This window comes from Neopelma chrysocephalum, unplaced genomic scaffold (genome assembly GCF_003984885.1).
Source record: "Neopelma chrysocephalum unplaced genomic scaffold, ASM398488v2 Primary Assembly neopelma1_72, whole genome shotgun sequence".
NCBI lineage: Eukaryota > Metazoa > Chordata > Aves > Passeriformes > Pipridae > Neopelma > Neopelma chrysocephalum.
The window spans coordinates 5,887,199-5,908,841 of record NW_020897732.1 but is presented as its reverse complement, the minus strand read 5'-3'; the positions used below and the strand labels follow the sequence as shown (position 1 = coordinate 5,908,841).

General features: G+C 38.1%; 2 protein-coding genes across 6 annotated transcripts in view; both read right to left on the bottom strand.

Moving 5' to 3' along the window:
- LARP4B (La ribonucleoprotein domain family member 4B) overlaps positions 1-21,435 on the bottom strand; it is a 39,401-nt gene extending 17,966 nt beyond the window's left edge. For 3 of the 5 annotated variants that reach the window (XM_027686839.1, XM_027686840.1, XM_027686841.1), the window contains exons 1-9: positions 12,377-14,305; positions 8,809-8,956; positions 8,457-8,618; positions 6,231-6,312; positions 5,627-5,763; positions 3,150-3,253; positions 1,245-1,355; positions 697-750; positions 133-342 (exon numbers count right to left, since the gene is read on the bottom strand). In XM_027686839.1, coding sequence (XP_027542640.1) covers positions 133-342; positions 697-750; positions 1,245-1,355; positions 3,150-3,253; positions 5,627-5,763; positions 6,231-6,312; positions 8,457-8,618; positions 8,809-8,956; positions 12,377-14,290 — 2,922 coding nt within the window. In that variant the 5' untranslated portion in view covers positions 14,291-14,305. Of the gene's footprint in view, positions 1-132; positions 343-696; positions 751-1,244; positions 1,356-3,149; positions 3,254-5,626; positions 5,764-6,230; positions 6,313-8,456; positions 8,619-8,808; positions 8,957-12,376; positions 14,306-21,301 lie in introns of those variants that run through there. The other 2 variants (XM_027686842.1, XM_027686843.1) reach the window with 2 other exon arrangements.
- On the bottom strand, positions 9,835-12,367 carry LOC113969304. The gene is made up of 2 exons (XM_027686844.1): positions 10,907-12,367; positions 9,835-10,547 (listed from the first exon to the last, which is right to left on the bottom strand). The coding sequence occupies exons 1-2, from the start codon at positions 12,320-12,322 to the stop codon at positions 10,500-10,502; spliced, it is 1,464 nt and encodes a 487-aa protein (XP_027542645.1). The 5' UTR covers positions 12,323-12,367; the 3' UTR covers positions 9,835-10,499.
- Positions 21,436-21,643: the final 208 nt, after the last annotated feature.

Below are 21,643 nucleotides of genomic sequence, written 5' to 3'. Positions count from 1 at the left end.
GTTTTTCAAGAAGAATTAGAATCTTAAACTCCCCTCTTCAGGACACATATGCTTCCTACACCACAGTACTTCACAAGAAAATAGTACCAAACTTTGAAAAGAATAGAACTGCTTCACAATCAAGAGACTTACCAATGAAGGGTCAAGGTAGCTGTGTGTAGCTGACCAGGTCTGTGGGCCAATTAAGCTGTACAATGGGAAGTGCTGCTGGGGACTGTATACTGGAGGTATGTAAAAGGATGTTGTGTAACGCTGCTGCGTGTAGAGGTTCATATCCAGAGGTCTATATCCATTCTTTGGCAAAAATGTGTTTATAGCTATTGCCTTTGCTTTTATCCTTGCCTGCAAAGGAGATGAGATTATTTACTACAGCAGCCTTTCCAATTATATCAGGATGGTTCTAACTAGCAGCTCTCAAATTTTAAATGGACACTTGTCAGTAACTGCTTTCTCCTTCAAGGACAGCAGGAACAGCTCAATGCTTCCCTGCTGCCTGATGCTAGGCTGGATGTGCCACTGTGAGAAAGGAGGAAAAGGAGAAGTAGCATTGTATGTGCTACATTTCAAAACTCAACTCCAGGTCACGTGGCTCCTGAGACTGCACCACTTAAATTTATATTAGAAAACACAGTGAACGCCACAAAAACCAGAACATACCCACAAGCTTCCCCCCAAACCCCCAAAAGCTTTATTTACCTTAATTGGTTTTCCTTGGAAAGTTTTCACTTCTTCTCTAAGGTATCTGTAAGCCTTTAAAAAAAGTAATTACCATATTTGTCACATATAATTTAAACATAGGAAACTTACATTTTGACAGGCTAAGCCTACAAATAATTCCTGGAGTGCCTGCTAATGTTACACTACAGAAAACTCATATATAATCTGCATTCACCAAAATTTAAGTTATCACTGCAGAAGTGCTTTAGTAGCATTAAAACAAGACTTTAATGCTTATGACTGAAGCATTTCAATGCTTCACCCAAAACATCAATGTTCTCTGTACAAAAAAATCATAGTTTTGGCCAGGACAGCAAAGATAAAGATGAACAAGATAAAACTCCTAAGAGTTATGTTTTGTAGTACTGATAGTACTAGCTCAGGGGAAGCATTACTGTTTTTAGAGGTTTGGGTATTATTCTTTTTCATTGTTACACATTTGTAATACTATTTAAGACCTGTCAATTCACCCTCATCTCATCCTTGTTTACTGTTACATTCTAATATGCTTCAAAAAATAGTGTTACCTGCTGTGCATCGGCTTCGGATTCAAATGTGATGAACCAATTGTCATTATAGGCAAACTCACAGTTGATGAACTTAGGCAAATTGTCTCCTTTGAAAAGTGCTTCAACCTCCTGAAGAGAGTGGTTTGATAACGAGGTAGAGAAAAGGGTGGAATAAAAAAAAAAAAAAAAGGATGGAGAGAAGAAAATATCAATTTGAAGTGCAAAACTTTGGAACTCCAAGCAAGAAAGAGAGAAAGTACTTTCAGGCTTACAAAACAGAACTGAGGAGTTCAGAACACCTGCAGCAGTGATAGTTCTCTCCAATCTACCTGCTAGCTAGGAGGAATTCAAACAAGCACTGGCTAAGGCCATAATGCAAGAGAAGATGCCTGCTCCCTTTAAATATGGAGAGATAAACTATTTGGGTCACAGAGAGACATTTAACCTTGGCATCAAGTGCAGAAAGATGTCTATTTCTCTCCAGTCCCTAAAACCATGGAGCCTCACGAAAACCTGTGCATATGGCACAGGACAGGAGAATTCTGTCCTTTCAGCAGAAACCTGGAGATAAGCTTCAACTAAAATGTCTACAGATTCATGTATTTGAAACAGGGTTTACCTTACCTCAAACACAATCAGCTAGTTTCTAGAGAAACACAAACCTTGGACTTTATATTTTAATTTATTTGCACATTTTTTGTTTTTCCTCACAGAGTTGAGGCGAGCAGCATCAAAAGGCAACGTAACTTGGGAGACCTTTACAGTATTTTGGAACTTTGTTGCTTAAATAAAGCCTGACACTGCTGTGCCAGAAAACGTAGGCTATTAAATCTGGCCAGTTAAGTCTAGATTTTTTCAGTCTGGCAAATTTAAACACAATGTATAAAACACTACACTTGAGACCAATTCTTTTGAAAGTAAAGACTTCTCAGAACTTTGTCTGAAGCATTTAAGAATGACCACCCAGGGGTAACACATGCAACATGACAAACTGATGACAGCAACAAAAATAAATATATATATATAAAAAAAATCTACAATACTAAAAGCTAGACAGTCTTTGAAAGGTTTCATTTCACTTGGAAAGCTAGAAGGGGCTATTATCTTTAAGCTACCTACATAGCAAATATCCAACTTTTTCCTTCCAATTCATTTTATCATGTTCCTATTTATTAAGGCCTCTTATTTTTTTGTTATAAGTTTTTAAAGTGCAGTACTTTGATTTTTGTCTGAAGACTATCAAGAAGAGCAACTCTTTCAGAACATTTAGTCTTCCTTGTAAAATTAAATAGAGGGGAAAATAAAATATCTACCTATCATAAAGAATCTGTGCATTCTCCTTCTTTTTGAAAATTCAGGATTGTTTAATCTACAGCCCCATAATCTTTTCTAATATTCCCATTAGTCATAGTCCCACCTACATCACAGTTGCATTGAGGATCTTTTAAAGAATCAAGTTCTCTACTGTTGCACTTGTTCCACAAGCCAGTGGAGATCCTAAAGTGACTTATTTACAGCTCTCAACTCAGCATTATGGAAGTGTTTGCAAAGCCTTAAGTACTTTGCTTGAACAAGCTTCAAGGTTCAACAGTGGCATTTTCTAGGCTAAGACTTATCTTCCTTCGTCTTTTTTGCTATTTATCCACTAAGTGCATATGATTAAGGCAGTGTCCAAGAAAATGATGGCATCTCTACCAAAGACAGCACTGTCAGTTTCTCAGTCCTCTGCAGAGCTACAGGTTCTACCACAGCCTTCCTATGAGGAACATGCTCCTATGAAACATATTTATTTTCCAAATAAACACAATAAACTAAGTTTAGGAAATGCAGTGAGAAATGTAATATGCTTACTGAAATCCAGAAGAAATCTAACTTCCAAATCCTAAGGGAAAAGTATTCTTTACGTAACAAGGAAACACTTACTTCAATGGGAGTAGATTCAGGTACTTCACGTAAAATCACAATACAGCGATTCTGATTTGGCCTAACTTTTTCCCCCTTCTCATCCACTTGAACTAAAGGCAACGCTAAGAGAGAAGAGACAAGAATGTATTTCAGAGGTCAGCAATCATAATAGCTTTGCACACCAAAAGATGCTGTGGACACAGTTATACAATGCAAAGTTTCAAATATTTTCGAACATTAAGAAATGAGCAGACAATGATTGAGAATATTTTCAAACCTATGAAACCAAGTAGACATGTTCCTTATAATTTCCACGCTCTTCCAGCCTAGAAATTCCCAATTCAATAGCTTTTCTTCTAAAGCACATGTTGAGTCATGTTCTTTTTTGATTCTTACCTTAGTGGTAATGTCCACCAGCCTTTTCTGAGAAATTAATCACAGAAACATAGAATACCAAGTTGGACCTCTAAACCATCTGGTGCAACCTTTCTTGGCAAAAACATGGTCTAGACAGGATGGCCCAGTTCCCTGTCAAGGTATGCAGTGTTGGGGAATACACTACTTCCCTGGGAAGATTATTCCAACGACTAATTGTTCTCATTGTAGAAAATGTTCCTCTTGTGTCCAGTTGGAATCTCCCAAGAAGTAACTTGGACCCACTACCCCCCTTTTTCACCACATGAGTCTTTGTATAAAAGGAGTCTTCATGTTCTTTGCAGCCACAGTTTAAATATTAGAACATGGTAATAAGGTCTGTCATAGAAGGTGATCATGTTTGTCAAGCACGATTTGCCCTTGGTGAACCCACGCTGATTTTTTACAACCAGATGCTTCATTTGACCTGTGATAGTCCCCAAGAGGATTTGTTTCATAACTTTCCTAGGAAATGAAGTAAGACTGTTAGGTATGTAATTTCCTGGGTCCTCCTTAAAGCCCTTCTAATAGATGGGGGTAATATAAGCCTTCCACTCTTCTGGGACATCCCTTAATCTCCACAGCTTCTCAGAGATTATGGAAAGTGGTCTCGCAATGATGTCAGCCAGCTTTCTTAACACCTACGGATGGATATTTGTCAGGGTCCGTCAATTTGTAGGGGTCAAGCCCCTGAAATAGTTCACACATCAGCTCTTCCTTCACTGACAGTGGGTCTGTGGTTACATCAACCTGGGTCAACCTGTTCCCAAGGTCTGGGGTCCATCAGTGCTGGTAAAAGCAGAGGTGAAGAAAATGTTAAGAATCTGTCTTTTCAGTGTCATTGGTGACCAGTTCACCTCTCCTGTTTAACACAGGGCCAGTATTTTCCTTCTGTTTCTGTTCATTGTTTATATACCTGAAGAACCCTTTCTTGTAGTTTTTGACATCTCTGGCCAAATTCAATTTGAGCTGAGCTTTTGCTTTTCTAACTGCATCTCTGTGCACCCTGGCAATGCCCTTGTAGCTCTCAACAGGTATTCATCCACACTTCTATCTCTGGTATGCCTCTCTCTTGGTTTTGAGCAGACTTAGAAACACAGAGTTAAGCCAAGGGGGTCTCTTGATCCACCTTTAAAGGAAATGAAATGTTTTTGTGCTTCCAGGAGAGAACTCCCAGCACTCATTAGCTCTTTTATCCTCCATGGAAACTTCCCACAGAATCCCTCCTAACTGTGCTCCGAGCAAGCTGAAGTTTGCTCCTCTAAAATCTAAAACCTTAGTACCAACCCTCGGTGTGCTCAGCATGACCCCAAACCCCACAGTGCTGTGATTGCTACAGCCAAGGCTATCACTGAGATATTACAAAGCAGGTTCGCTTGGTTTCTGAGTAGCAAGTCCAGCAGCGCCTCATTCCTGGTCGGCACATCTAAGACTTGTATGGGACAAAAATTCTCTACACATTCCAGAAACTTGATGGATGACGTGAGCTGCTGTATTGTTCTACCCACAAATGTCTGAGAAGTTGAAGTCACCTGTAAGAACCAGGTTTGGCTGATCCAAAACTTGCTTAAGTGACCCAAATATTGCTTTGTTGGTCTTATTGTCTTGGTTTGGAGGTACTGTAAGATCCCCCTTGGAGATAACCCCTCTGATCTTGACCCAGAGGTATTGCACAGTGCTTCCACAGTTGACGTAGTTGACTTCTGTACATTCAAGATTCTGTTTAAAAGAGTGACTTCTCCATCTCTTCTTCTCCACCTGCCTTTACAAAACAGCCTTGAGACATCCATTGTGATCCTCCAATTACGTGAGTTGTCCCACCATGTCCCACAATTTAAACTCACATTATTCTTATTTGCACAGATCATTATCCAATACCTGAAATATGAAGTAGCTTTGATAAAAATACAGTTCTATAACTGTGATGGTCTAAATTGGAAACTGCTTGGGCTGTTTAATGCTTAACAGAAAAATAATGGTCTATTATTGCAATACATCAAAAAAGAAAGACTGAAAATTCAGATTATTAGTCCTATGGCAATAACCAAAATGCTTTCTAAAACTGAGGAGCTTTTACTTACATCTCAGCACTTCAACAATCAAATCCATATCAGTACTGAGTTTCTTGACATGATCAAGGTTTGCTACTGTCATTATTGGCACATACTGATCACTGTCCATCTGTGATATAAGGTACATGTCACTGGCAAGATTTTCTCTGTTGGGAGGAAAAAAAATTAAAAGGACAAGTGTCACAGATACAACTTGAAACAAAAACTCATCACAGAGTAGAAGGCAGATTCCTTCAGCATTTTCACTAAATACTTAAAATAATTGGCTTAAATAAAGCTTAAGTTTCTCAGCTTTAATTTGCAAAAAAAACCCAAAAAAACCAGAAAAGGTCATAATAAGAATTCATCTGATCTGTAATTGCTCATAACTACTCTCACTTCAAATCAACATATTTGCTAGTTTATTCTTTAGGTTTCATGTTTAAGTTTCATGTAAGCTTTAAGAGGTACATCAATATGATACTCTGAAATTAGCATGTTAATTTCCCCAAATTCTCATCCTTTCCACTTTAGTTTTAAGTGACAGATGAAAAATATATTAACACACATCCCAAGTTAGGTACTAGGTCTTGTTGGTTATCCTCCAGTTTGCTACATTTATGTATATACATACCTAGATAAACAGAATTCCAGTGTCTTTTTCAGTAATTCTCGTAAATCTTCCTGACCTTCTGGCTGCAACTGTTCGTTTCCACCTAATAATTAAAATACTTCGGATTAAAATGTAGTTCTGTTGTATTACACAATAGATATTTTAATCAAACCATCATGTCTATTAGTCACTATATAACTAGTAACAAATTTTCAGATTGAATAGATGTTCATTATGTATTAGTTCACCAACCACCAAAACTGGATGGGAACACTTTTTATTTAAGACAGAAAAGAGAAAACATGTCTGACTTCACTTATTAACCTCTGTCCTCCAAATACATGAAAATCTGAAGCATTTTAGAAGAAGTAAATACTGAACTGATTTAGCTTGTAGACCTGTCTTCCATTCTCAGGAAACTAACCTCTTTCTGGCTGACTAAACCATGATTAACGCAGCAAGAGAGCAACGTAATAAAGGCACTCCATACTTCAGCCCTCACTCGAAATTACCAATACACTAACTCAGAAAAGAGTTCCAAAAATGAGGTTATAAAATATCAGCAGATATACAATCTACTAGCAACATGTGTAATTGACAATCTTTTGGTTAAGAAGGCAAAATTAATTTTTTTCTTATACTTGGGAGTTTCAAAATTATCATCACATTGAAAACATGGATTTTATGTTTATTTTAATTTAGACCCAATATACTAATGTCAGTAGAGGTTAAACTAATTGTGCCAGTGGGAGAACTGTTTAAAGATTAGAAGTTTAGCGTGGTTTTTAGAGATTTATAAAAGATCTAGTAACATGTTATTTAATATATACCTACGTAAATTAGTTTTTTTTAAAAGTATTGCCCTCTATACCCTTCCCTTCAGTAACTTTCATCCTTTTCTTCAGCTTTCCTTAACCATTCTCCTTCCTAAAGCAACTTCTAATTTCCTCCCACCACGCTGTCCTTCACGTGTTCTACTCTGAACAAGATAAGGCCAACACCTGAGAAATACACTTATGTTCTAACCACTATTTTCCTTCCCCATCTCCCCTTTCTTTCTTGTCCAAAACCCAGCAAGGACCAAAATTATATGCACTTTAAAAAATAATTATTAAAAAAAATTAAAAATCAGATTTCAGACTTGGGACCACCTGCGTCACTCACTATTCACCGGGTGGAACAGATCCAATGTGCTGTTCAGCCACTTACAACACTATCTGACTCTTGTTAAAAGTTAACTATTTTGGGCACATAAAGGACACGCTGACAAGTTTTAACACTAATCTGAAGAATACTGTTCCCTTCTAAGCTGTGAGGCACCTTTAATACAATTTTCTACTTGCCATCTAGTTATTAATATTCCCCAATAGTACCCTTAAGTAGAAGAGTCAAAGAGAGCTTTCAGTTTTTCAACATAAGCAAGGATGATCCCACGACCGTGTCTGATTTTAGTTGTCTGGATTTCCAGCTATTATGGATGCTATACTGGTAATTTTAAATATATGTTATAAAATCAGCTAAGCACAATGAACAAGGAACAGACCTCCCGTGAATCTCAAGAAACACCCAGCACATTTTCCTCTCCTTCCCATCCATCAGTTCAAGTAGTAATCCCACATGCATCTTGCAGACCTTCTGTCCCTTTCAGTGAAATATAAGCATGGCTGAATCTCTATGCTAGTTTCCAGAAACTTCTTAAAACATACCATCTGGTATAGACTACAGCTACTACCAGTTGCACTGAAAAAAACCCCTGAAAGTTCATTAAATAAGAATGCAAAGAAGTTAGACTAAAATGTAGCTTATTTTAGCATTTCAAGTACTGGTCTTTCCACACACTAACATTACTACTTGAGACATAAATGCTATGTGAATTTCACCTCACCACCTGACCCAACTAGAAACATGCAGCTTAAAGAGGTAGATATCTAAATGTAAATGTCTACACTAGGGATTTCCATTCAGAATGATATTCCAGAAAATACTCAGTTAAATCCAGAACATTCGTGCAGCACCTCTTAAGACTTATACCAGGACAAGACTGGTCTCCAAACATGTCTAAGTGTGATTGCAGAAGAGACAGGATTTTCTAGGGTCTGTTTACAGCACGCATATCTTGAACAACAAAAGTGGCGTAGCTCGGGGGGGCTCGTGGGGGTTTTTTAGATGCTCACTGTTCAACTCAAAATACATGGTTTGTTTTTTTTTTTTTAAACTAAGCCCAAGCAAATACTAGCTTTCCCTTACCTGTCTGGGTGGTTTCATGCATAGACTCATACTCAGAATGATCGAGAGCCAAAGGGTTCATATCTGTCTGGTCTGACACCGAAACAGCTGGTGACGGCTCCGGCAGCTCTGTCAGCACTGCATTCTGATGCTTTTTGTCGCCATCACCGTTGGCATCCAGTCCTGCAGCACAGATGACAAACACTCAGAAAGCATTCTTTCTAATCACTGTGACTTCACAGTTACAATTAAATCTGAAATAAAGTTGCTTACTCGTTTGCTTTAATTTTTTTAACAGAAAACTAAAATTGAGAAAATTCTGCACTGAATTTTAATTTTTGCTTGAGCAACAGCTAGAAAATGTCATTCATACCTTCTTTACAAGAATCTGGAGGTTGGTCAGGTATTTCTTCCCACGTTTTGCTCACACTACCATCAGTGGCACCACTTCCTTCCAAGTGTAACATATGATTTCCCCACACCTTTGCATTAGGGTTTAACTCGGAAACCTTGGTTGACTCCTACAAAAAGAAATTGATTATGCACTTTGTGGATGCACAGCATGCATCTGTGTGTAGATAGGTACAGTTTCAAATAACAGTATTAGACATACAACTCAAGACTGTACTGTCAAGTTTTTTCACATCTGAATATATTAACTGAATTCCCATAATCATTTCAGGTACAAAACCAACTGAATTGTGCTGCATGGAATTCATTTCCCTGATTAAGAATCATCAGAAAAGGCTAGCCAAGCAGAGCAAACAACAACAAACATTTCAAACCCATACTTGACCTAGACTTCAGGCAGTTCTCTAATATACATGTCTACTTGATGTTGACTATATTGGTATTGTATCTGTTTCTGCAAAATAACATTAAAGAAAAAAATAATCAAGAAAATTCCAAAGTACAAGGGTTTTTTTTTCTGAACTTATATAAACATGTAATGTTTTTGATGAAGCATTATGGAAAATTGAAAGCACTAAGATGTGCATGACAACTTCTGCCATTACTTTAAGAGGAGGAACAGTGCATTAGGACAGAAAGGATGAATTACCAGGTCCAGTTAAATCATCAAGACAATCTCCTTTAACCTGGCCTGGAAATGCACACATTTAATGATTATATATGGTTATATACAACCATCACATAAATGATTATATCTGTGCTTCAGAGACATTGCTCTCTGCAGTGCAAGCATCTAAATACTTTTTTGATGGTTACATGAGAAAGTTTTCTCTTGTGTTGCTAATGTTTGAGCAAAATGCATTAAATTATTCCATACAAAGAATATACTTGGAATGTTTTAATATAATTATACAGGGAAAGAGGATTGTTCATATTAAGACACACTAAAAAAGCTTATTGAAAATTTGTTTTGTGAATTTATGGATTCTAGGAACATTGCAGCATTTAAGACAGGCACTCCAAAACTCCATGAAGCTTTAAATCTTCTTAAACACATGCACTCAGGTAGTTATTATCACAGTGCGTAGAAAATATATCCAGAAAGTAAAAAGATCTAAAAAATCTCATCTTAAACACATCTATTGAGTGATAGAGAAAAGACTTATAAAAAGTGGAAGTGTTTGACATAACTACCTGAATAGTAACTATTCAAAGATGACAGCAAGTTCCATCAGTTTCCATTTTTAATATACAAAGTTCCTCCAGGAGACAGCAAACAGCCTCAAGTACAACCCACTGCCCACACTGCAACTGCTGGGCAAGGTCAGAGCAACTGCTCCAACACAGTCAGTGAGGGGAACAATATCCAGCACTGGCTCTGCTCAGTAGGGAAGGAAAAGGAGCAGCAGCTGCTGCAGGTTGGCTTTCACAGGGTGAGTAAGGTTGGAGAGGACCACTGGAGGTCATTCAGTCCAACCTCCCGGCTCAAGCAGGGCCCTCAGAGCTCATTACTCAGGACTCTGTCCAGAGGCTTCATTTGTTTCCTATCACAGCTTTCCAAGATCCAGCCCAGCTCACTCCCCTCACTTCTCCTGGAGCCACTCCTTTCTCCAACACTTCAGAAAATCATCTCCAGAAGTGAGCAAATATTTCCTAGTTGCTACCAAACAAGAACTTCAGGAAATCCACAAACATTTCTTCCTATACAAAGGTAAAGAGCACTATTAACAGTCTGCAGAAAGCTTCCTTTCCCACACTGAAGCATTTATCTCGAGTTCATCCAGAACTGAGAATCTGCAATCAAGTCACTTTGCCCAACATTTAAACTTTCACTCAAAGTAAACAGAAACAAAAAGAAAAAAATATATTAATATTCAGCAACATTTTGAACTTCTGTATTCTGTATAGCATTTGGCTTTGCAAAGGAAAGGGAATAGTCAGCTTCAGGACAAAATAACATGATCTGTTTAACTAAAGAAACCACAGTTTGACTTGGCTTAGTCAAAGTCCTAGTTTCAGCTTTAAGCTTTAACATCAAATCACTTCTGCAGAATACTTACAAATTCGTCTTTATTTTGCCATCCCCAAGTACCAGCATTTTCTGGTGCTAGCAGCTGATATGGATATCTTTCCACTGCGTATGAAGCACCTGTTAAATCTTCAGGTTCATTCTGGAAGTTTTCACTAACTATACAAAGTCTGTCATTCTTCACGGTATCATTAGAAACTGCATTATTCCATAAAAAGCCCACCAGATATTCACCATTACCAGCAGGAACCGTGTCAGAAAACAACTGATTTGTCCAATCATCATTGCCAGTCTGAAAACTGATGAGATGTGGCCACATTTCAACATGGGGGTTTTGTCTGTCCAGTTCATAGGAGTGCTGCTCTTGGCTGCTGGGTACATCTTCCATCAGATCTAACACGCACTGCTCACTGCCTTGCTGAAATCCTGCGGCAACAGGAGCGGCACTCTGTATTTCATAGGAAGGAGTAGCAGCGTATTTGTCTACCTGCTTTGGGTCAACACAAACTCCAAGCTCTTTGTTCGAGAAAATCTTGTGATCTGGCTGCATCTGTTCCCAGGTTGTGGTCAAGTCATTTGTTTGAGGATTTAATGTGTAACTGGTGTTTTTCAATTCAGTAGTCTTGGCTTCTAACAGCTTCAAATTCCCGCTGGCAAAAGGTTCTATATTCCCAGTTGATACACTAAAACCAGTGAGGTTCTCCTTTGAGTGGATACTGACACACTGTTTTACTTCACCATCCTGAAGATTACATTCATTTACATCACACATACTTTTTTCAGGTGTTTCTGATCTTTCTTCAGTAAAAGACACAACAGAAACTGCAGTGTTCCTGACCTCTGGCTCTGGACTGGCACAGTGACGTAACTCAGGCTCTTCCACTGGTTTGTCATGCACATGAGAACGTGCATTTTGACACAATGATGGTAAACAATTATGGGCTTTATGTAAGAGATGACTGGTATCTTCCAGATTTTTAGTGTCATCTTTTAATTTTATGGTCTTGTACGTACAACTGTCCATGGCTGCAGGTACAGTGGAGTCAGAGGGAACCTTCTGACTATGAGTCAAGCCTCCATTGCAATTGAAGATGCCTTTATCACAATCAACAATGTCAGCATCCAAATTTGGTTTTACATTTTCTGCATTGTTATCAATGGACTCATTTAGGTGAACTTCAAATTTTGTCTGTTTTACAGATTCTACTATATCCCCAGCTATTTTGGCTGACTCTGTCCCTGCACTCAATTGATTTTCTCCTGCGTGGAAGAAACATGCATCCTGTTCATCTTGTCTACAGTTCATGTCTATTTTATTCATATCCTCACATTCCACAGGCACAGAAGAGACACTGTTATCTGAATTTGAATATTTGCATACTTTACCTTTACTCCCTGGTGACTCTTGTGAAATCTGACATTCTAGGCTGTTTTCCTTTAGGAACATGTCATCTGCGTGTGGGTTATGTTGTTCATGAGATGTCAAAGTGCCAGCACTTACCCACGGGCTAGTTCTGCTCAAGTTACCAGCTTCCTCAGTCAAATCACCAGTGACACGCTCACAGACACCTTCCTCTGTGCCACCATGGTCTGCAGCTTCAGCTGATGTCTTGATTTCAGTGCAGCCCTTAATTTGAGTTTGAAAATCAGAACTTTCCTCCAAGTTTTTGTGCATTTCAGTCGTATTCAAAGCTTCACAGCTATGCAAAATTGTACCTGTGCATTTCTCTCCATCTTTCAAGGACTCTTCAAAACTGCTGTGATATTCACTACAGTCTGGTGCAAACATTTGGCTATCACCATGAGTTCTTTCAAGTGTTTTCTTTTCCACACTTGAGTTTACTTCACTTTCTGGCTCTAGAAAGCAGACTTTTTCAGCAAGTTTTTCTACATTGTCCATTTCATGTAACTCTAGTGATAATTTAAAGTTATCCCTTGCGTTCTCTGCCATCTGTTTAGTATTTGTTTGCTCTACAACATTTGAGGAATGCCCACTTAAACCAAGTGGTACAATATCAGAATGATTACTTCCCTCAGTTTTTCCTGAATTACATACTCCAGTGTCTAACGAGACACCGGAAATACAATCACTGTGTTTCACCTTTTCTGAGTTAGGGCTGTACTGGTCCTTTTCAGCAGCATCCACAGGCTTCACAGAATTACAAGCTGTATGGAGTGATTCATTCCAACTGACAGCACTACCTATGGAATACACCTCCTCTTGCTGATTCTCAGGGATGATTTCATCAAATACTGTTGCTCTTAAGACATCTGTTACTGTACTGCCAGTATTTAACTTACGCACCTGACACCTGTCAGTCAGTAAGTTATCAAAAGATTGGATATCTATGCTACAATACTCCTTTGTGTCCTTTTTCTGCATGTTTGGCCTATCCTCTTTTTTATACTCAAACAGTTCTTCCTGTGAATTAAACTTAGCTTCCACTTGTGCCAAATGCTGCACTGGAAATTCCTTCCCAGTGTCTAGAGGTCGTGCCATGCTGCACATTCCTTCATCAGTAACAGCTGAGTTATCTATGTCTGCTGCAGTCTCTTCATGCACAGTAGCTGGCACCTCTTCGTCCCCTGTCAGATCTTCGGCATCTACAACACAAATACTGTAAAACTCCCTGTCTTTCACATTTTGACTGTTGTCTACATCAAGATAGGAAAGTGTTCCAGGCACCTCTCTATATGAACTTGAAACTTCCTGTAGGCTGTCACTCTTGCTGTCTTTAACGTTTATTGTTGTTTCATTTTGCCTTGAATGGTCACATGTCACTGCATAATCCTCCAGAAAATTTCTACTTAAGGAAATTTCACTCTGTAACCCTTTGTCCAGGATGTCTGGTACATGTGAATTCGAAATATGATCAAATAAGCAATGCTCTTGTACAGCTACATTTTCATTATTAATATTACTATTAATATTTTCTATATTGTTCATGTGCTGACCATTGCTATTAGATTTTTTAAGTGCTCTTTTTTTAATAACTCTGTCTTTCTTTTCTTCACTTTTCTGCAGATTTCCATATGTACCAGAGACTTTCAAGAGGTGACTAAAGGAATTAAAGAAGCTAAAAGGTCTGTCATACGTCCTCCTAGAGCTCTCATGGGGAGTATTCCCCATGCTTTTATATGACGGATATTTCCCTTTTCTACCCAAAAAGTCAGATTTAGAATTTGACGCTGCGCAATCATCGCTACAAACGCATTCACTGCCGACCGTCGCAGCCGCCCCGTTAACTGTCCTTCCCACTGTATGCAGATCCTGGCTTTTCACAGTTCCAAAAATTGAAGATAAAGTTTTACTTATCCTTGACTCTGGTGCTTCCTCTTCCACAGATTTTTGTAACAAGCTGGTTTTCTCCTCATTCGTGCTGTTACTCAATTCTTTACTGAAGCAGCAACCCATGTTTAATAAGCAGTGTCAGAGGGTCTTCTCATTGCAAATCACCTTCCTCTTACACTAAACTAACTTTCTATGGCTACTGAGGAGACAAGCCAACACCCAACTGCCAAAAATAGCACACTTTAAAACCATGCAGGGGTTTCATATGTCATTGCCACTCAAAGTCCAAACCCCAGTTGCTGAGCAATGTTTCAGTATTTCATCATATGCACTGTAACATTCAAGTCAAATAATTCTAATGAGATTACAGCCTGTTTACATGTATTACCAAGTCTTATGAACTTCTACTGTTTAATTTCCTGGAGAGTTTAATTCATCCAAATCTCTAAAATATTTAAATGACATCTTTCACAATGTCCATGTGTGCCAGAAACTACCCGCCTTCATATTTAATGTAACTCCCACTTCCTATACAAGGATAAATGCATTCTGGCTTCACATGTTTAAATCTCATGTCTAAATCAAACACATTTCAGACCATTTTCTCCTTCTCCTCCCTTCCCCCAGAGCTGAACCTACACCACAATTACTTCTTTAGGAAAAACAGGCTAAAGATAGATAAGACCTCATGTATTCCATTGAGCAGTCATTGTAAGTTTATCAGAAGCTAATTCTGTTCCAAGCCTTCTTTTTTAATTTGTTATCTGCATGAAAAAAACCCGAAACCATAATCCCTTATAGCACTGGAGGGGGCCTCAAGATCATTTAGGCACCTTATGGTACTGTGGCAGGATTAATTATAGTTAACCTCCAAAAAATTTGTGTATCCTTTTAAAAAAACCTCAAAAATATTTAAAATTATTGACTAAATGCTACTCCTCCTCCAAAGAAATCTGTCCCCAGTATAAGTTTTCATTGATGTGCATAAACAGACTTCCTTCCGACCTTATGACAACTAAAACATTTTTAGACATACGTATTTACATACTGAAATATTTCTATTACTTTAAGTCTTTCTAGTTGCTAAAAAAAGTGGTTCTGCTTCTTCAAAAAGAAAAAACCCAATAAAAAAAGCTGAAAATACCCACCAACCTTTTTCTACTGTAAATGGAGTTGTTCTTATTTGCCTTTACATTATCTCACATCACTCAGACCTTCTCTCAAATTCACTGCTATTATTTCAAATTTGGACATCATTCTTCAGAGCCTGCAGACTGTACAACTACAGCACCACTCTACTCTGTTACTTCAAAGATACTGAAAACACAGAATTCTGAGTATAAGACAAGATAGACCCTTAAACTCTATTTCAAATGTTCTTTCAGATGTACATTGAATTCAGTGCTATTTTTCCACTGGTTGTGCACCTTAAGGCAACTAATACTCCACTAGCTGTGGCCATAGAAGAATATTGCTGAATTGGCTAGAAAATACATGCCCTCCTCAGCACAGTAGGCTTCGAAATTGCAAAGTAAGAACAGAGGAAGTATATCCTGCCACCCCCAGCTTATCCAATGCATGAAGCCTCAAAGTGCCTGCAGCTACACTGTTCCTAGGGATAGGAAGTTTGATGCATCATTGCTGCCATCTGCTGCATTTTTTTTAATTCTCCCGTGGGACAAACTTATTCAACATGCTTCAATCTAGACTTAAAACTATGCCAAGTCACTCCTCTCTTTAGCATTCCCTGGAACCAAGAACAGGGAAAGGGGGAGGGAGTTACTTATAATAGTTTTTTTTGAAGAAATGCCATGAGCAAACAATTTAACTGTTTTTAATGTCAGCTTAAAGTCACAGTAATACTTACAAAGTTCACAGCTATTCACAAAACTCCTTCATCAGGTAAAGAAATAGCAAGATTTTTCCCTTTGTGATTTAACTAACTCGTGCTTTCCAGAGAGGAACTAAGTGTCTTTAAGAGACGGACCAGGGCAAAGTCCACTTTTCCAGTGCCTTAACAACCACTTCTGCTATCAACTAATGGGGAGAAAATGGGTGAAGCAGTTCAAGCAAGCAGAAACTTCTTCCAGTTTTCCCATACCCTTCTCATGTGCAAAGGCACATTTTGTTCTTGTTTCTTCAGTTTTATCTAAGAGTTCCAGGGATAATTTCTATTTTTAAGGACCTATAGTACACATTCATGAAATCACATTCCTCAATACTGTTTATTGTTTTTTATTTTTTTTTACAAAAAAAGGAAAAAAAATAAGACAAAAAAAAAAGACAATATGAATTTAAGCAGAAAATGCCACACTTGTTACGCTACATCATCTGAGACTGCTTGTTTAACTTCCAAGACTCCTGAATCTTAAAAACCTTCTGGCTAAGCTATACACTGCCACCTGACTTGAAAAGCACTTAACAGAGCTTGTGCTCTGCCACTTCAGAGCCCAGCTCAGTTGGGGAGTAGGTTTTGTTTATTTTGTTGGGTTTTTTATCCTTTATACATGCATATTTTAGCTCTGGCATATTTCTCCTCTACTCAAAGCCTAAACAGCTTTTCCTTCTCCATGAAACAAAAAGTGCTCTGAAGCACCACTTTCATAACCTGAACAATTACTTTTTTTTTTATAGGTATTTAGTCCTATGTCCTGCACACACCTATGCAGAAGGCAAGAAGTCAACATGCTTATTAACAGGAGTATATCTACCTATCTATTTTCATTTCTCCATGTACCTATTCTTTGCAAAGGAATAAGGATTTATCCCAGATATCCCAGGCCTAAGTTTTAAAATACAATCTTAAGTTACAATAGCACAAGTCAAAACAGTCCTTACAACTTTCTGACATCTGACTTCCTTTATTCTTTTTCTATAATATATTCATGCAATTGTAACAAGTCCTGAAGAAACAGTGATTATGCTATACTCCTAGGTCATACTTGATGTCATGCCCACCACTAGTTAAGGGAACAGAGAAGAGCAGCATCACAACAGATGTCACAATGTCACTACTGTGGGCTTTTGGAAGCAGCTGATCAAATTGCTTAACTTTCCCTCCAATATATGTCAGGGTTAATGGATTGCTAAGAGTTTAATCACGTGTTTCGTAGGTTAAAACAGGGAAACATTAGCATTAGACATTATCTACAGCTGCAAAACCATTCAGCACTTTTCTTACGGCCTCAATCTACAATAACCATGAGAAAGAGCAAACACTGACCAGTATTGATCCTTCAGGATGCTGATACCGTACATGTCCAGTTTAAGGTCTAATCATCCCATTTCTTGTTTAAAGCTATTCATGATCTCTTGAATTATTAAATACCACCTACTTGTTATAGAAACTGCTACTTAACTCTTAATTGGCAGATACTGCATGTAATACTGTGTATTGCCAAGTGATTTGAGGATTATATGTTGTAGTGAATTTTCAATGAACTGTTACACATGCTCCTACATTAAATTAGTAAATCTAATTTCCTCAGTTCCTTTTTATTCTGAGGCTTATCCTTGAATGGGTTGCAAAAGGATTTTTGAACACCATAACCTAGCAGCTCTAAGTCTGAGACATCCTTTTATAGTATCTCCTAAGAAAAACATTTTTGGGAAGTACAATTAAGTGCCATCTTTCATGAATTTCTAGTTATTTTTCTTGTGCTTAAAACAAACAATATGATTGAACTTGAATTTACAGTACCTATAAGCGTTGACAAAAACCAGTGTACCACACTGATTTGAATTCCCATTAACAGAAACCCATGGCAGCACTTGATAATTATTCAAGTAGGGAAAGAATGGGTGATGCTGATATTGCAACCAGGCAGCAAGTTCAAATGGCCTCACTGTAATATCCTCCACCGGAACATACCAACATTTGCAGAACCTGTTGTCGCTTGAGGACAAGAATCCCACCTAGAGTTATTTTCAAACTTCCAGATCAGGTCTTCAATTCAGTCAATCAAGGAATAAAAATTGTTTGGTACTTGGAAAAATGTGAGCACGGCAGAAGAAGAGTTTAGGATCAATAAGCAAGGAAAAAGACTATGCGTGCCTTTAGCACCAAAGGCTAGTTAAGTCCTGCCTGGCAGAGACAGGTCATACAAGCTACCTCCACCATGGCATTGGGTCTTGGCCTCTTCCCTCAAAGTAACCTCTAATTTCTAGCAGGGAAGTGTTACTATCGAAAAGGAAACACAGAAGTGAATTAAAACAGAGTGAAAGGCTTCTTAATCGCTGACCTTCCTGGGTCCAGCCTCACAAGCGCTTTCTCTGAAAGAGTACCTCTCAATCAGGATACAAAGAATCCACTGACAGACCTCACCTGAAGTGACAAAGCCTACCTTTGCGTTACAGAAGTTGAAAAAACTAGCATATTTAACTCTCAAATTTATCAAAGCTATGAATCCGCTAATATCCTCTAAATTATGTACCTCCAATGTGTAAGTCTGAGCTTCTATTGACAAGATATTTATGAGGATCCTCAAGTTGCCAATTTCTTTCAAATGACTTGTGTGCAAAACCACCAAAATTCTGCTGTTAAATACTACTAAAATCAGCCAAACTCAAGATTTATTGTTAGAAATGAACCATACTAGGCTTGCAATCGACCTACATTATGCATTAAACAGCATATAGTTTTATAGCTACTTCAAGGCAGAAGAAAAGACTTTGCCTCCTCACTATAAGATTAAAACTTTGAAAATTATTAGTAAACAAGTGACCTCTGTATCTTTAACATCAGCAACGCTGGTAAGTGATTTCTGAAAGGGTTCCATACATCAAAACTTGGGATCTTTAATCAAAAACTTTGCAACATCAAAACTTTAATTTTAATATAGTCACTACTGAGTACCTGTTCAGCATCACTCACACTAGAACATGTGTTCAGTTTTGCTCCAGCCAAACAGAATGAAAAAAGTCATAATTAGAAAAATTTATTTATTATTAACAGATAAAACAAAAAATACTTCATATAACCACTTCAGATAAAGACTAGGATACTAGTTATTTTTTCAGGATCTCCGGAGGTGCATCAAAATTTCCCACAGAAATTCTACAACTTTCGTCCTGAACTGTCACAAAAGCATTCGGACTAGAGATCAAGAGATCCCAGTGGAACAGCACAGCCAAAACAGCTAGAGAACATTTCAGCACATTTCTTAAAAAGTGTATTATCAAAAAAAAAAAAAAGACTCCTAGAAATCTCTGTAGGTACCACTGCAGTACAGCCCCATATCAAACACACATTGAAGCAGGGATTGTCACAAACATGCATCCATGCCTTTATGCAGTCTAGCTCCATGATCTCAAAATAATTAAGACACAAGAAACAGCAGGTGAATTTCACTTTACCTGAAGCATGTATTTGCTAAAGGAAATAGAGGCAGGATTCCAGAAGTTTTTTCTCCTGCCTACCATTTACAGAAAGATTAAAGTGTCTTAACGATTTTAGTTTGCTAACTTCTCCTGCACTCTGTGAAGTTTTTCTCCAACTACAGTTTTGTTCCCAAAACTTGCAAGTGAGTTCTGAAGTACTGGCAAAATTAACTCACGTAAAGATAATAGCATTGCTGAAGAGACCTTTTTAAAAACACCACTTTCAACAGTATATATTGGTAATGATGCTTATACAACAGAATGACCTTCTGATGCTGTGCATAGAAGAGTATGATACTGGTACAACCCAAAAAAACTTAATAAGCTACAGGTCTCATCTTTTTCAGATATTCATCCAAGGAAAAGCTTTAATCACAAAAGAAGTAGTTATTTGAAATGTACCATTATAGCACTATGGATACATTCCAAGATATCTAAATTGACATCAGCCTTCCCTACTAAGGAAGAGAACAGTAAGGTCTTCTGAAATTTCTCCAAAAAAGCAGGAAAGAACAGAAATTAAGATTTAGATCCAAGTTTCCATGTAGCTTCATAAAATCTAGTATGTCAAATTAAAAGAGCTAGCATCCACATGAAGACTAATCAGATTGCCTTTAATACTAATGCACCTGTTGAAATGCACTGACAGTTCCAAGCTTTTGAAGCAAATCTGCAAGCACCTCTGATTCAAGCTTACACACTGGTTTCTTGGAATTAATGCCCTGAGTACAGGGGGGAAAAAAAGCAAATCATAAAAGCTAATTTTCAGAAGTATGGCACAAAATCAGGTTGAATTTTTTCCTCCAGTGTGAAATAATCAAAAAAGCAGGTTGAATTTTTTCCTCCAGTGTGAAATAGTCAAAATTCACATCTGAGAAATGTCAAACAGAGCAGAAGGGAACTCAGAATGAAAAAAAAAGGGGGAGAGGAACAAGCCAAAAGTCCACCAGCTTGTTTAGCAAAGAAAAGCACAAGTTTAGAGTGTTTTTCAAAATGCTCCTTAGTGCTTGCTGCAAGGTAAGTCGAAGCAGGCAGCATCTGTTGCTCAGCACAGCACAAGGGAAGTGCCTGGCAGAACACACACTGAAACCAAACTCTTCAATGTCCCAAGAGGAAACATTCCTTCCAACAAAGATGCAAATATAAACACATTTGAATACACATCAAGTACTCAATCTTCTTGAAGATGGATGTAACATTTCCTACAACCTATATACACATAGTACAATCCACTATATGATCTGCCAAAACCATACAGCGACTTCCTGGATCCTGTACAGTAGCACGGAAACAGCAGCGCGTGCCATTTGGCAGAACTGACTGAGCAAAATTCCTGTTACAGACTGCTATTTCCTATTTGTATGGGTTTGTACATTTTTCAATTACACACACACACCAAGTGCATTTCCTGTATTTTCCTCACACGTTAATGTGTGAGCATGAGCCTAAAGACTGGTAATACAATTCTTGCATAGCCTGAAAAGCCCTGTACCTTAAATGAGTGCAAACTGCCGTAATTTGCAGTTTATTTAAATCCCCCATAGAGCTGAAGGAAAGTTAAGTTGAAGTTCCTACTTGATTTGGAGAATTAGGCACCTCCAACAGCTCTGTTCTAGCTGGTTAATGTTGCAATGCTGTCTGTCAGCCAACTGTCTTCTAAAACGTTCTGACCTACAATTTTGATTAAGGCATAGTAAAAGGAAAAATGTTTCATACAACACTTATACCAGGGGAACATGTAATTACAATACTTACTAGATGAGAACCGTCCTTAACTTCTTGTACTTGCTGCACCTGCGGTTCAGCCACAACTTTAGTGTCCTGATCAGAAGTCATGAGCTGTCTGCTTTTTGGCTGCTCAGAGAGAACTTTACTGGTCACCTTTGTAAGCTGCGGAAATAGGAAGACAAAAGATTCTGTAAGCGTTTGTTGAAATTCCCAAGAACCCACAGCCATTCCAGACACGCTATGCTGATTCAGACCAAAGATCCAAAGAACTTCCACACAATATGGTCAGGATTACGTATCCAGAGAAAATATTAGAGCAGAAGATGAGGATACACTCAGCTCCCAGTCACTGGCTGCCTTGGGAATGCA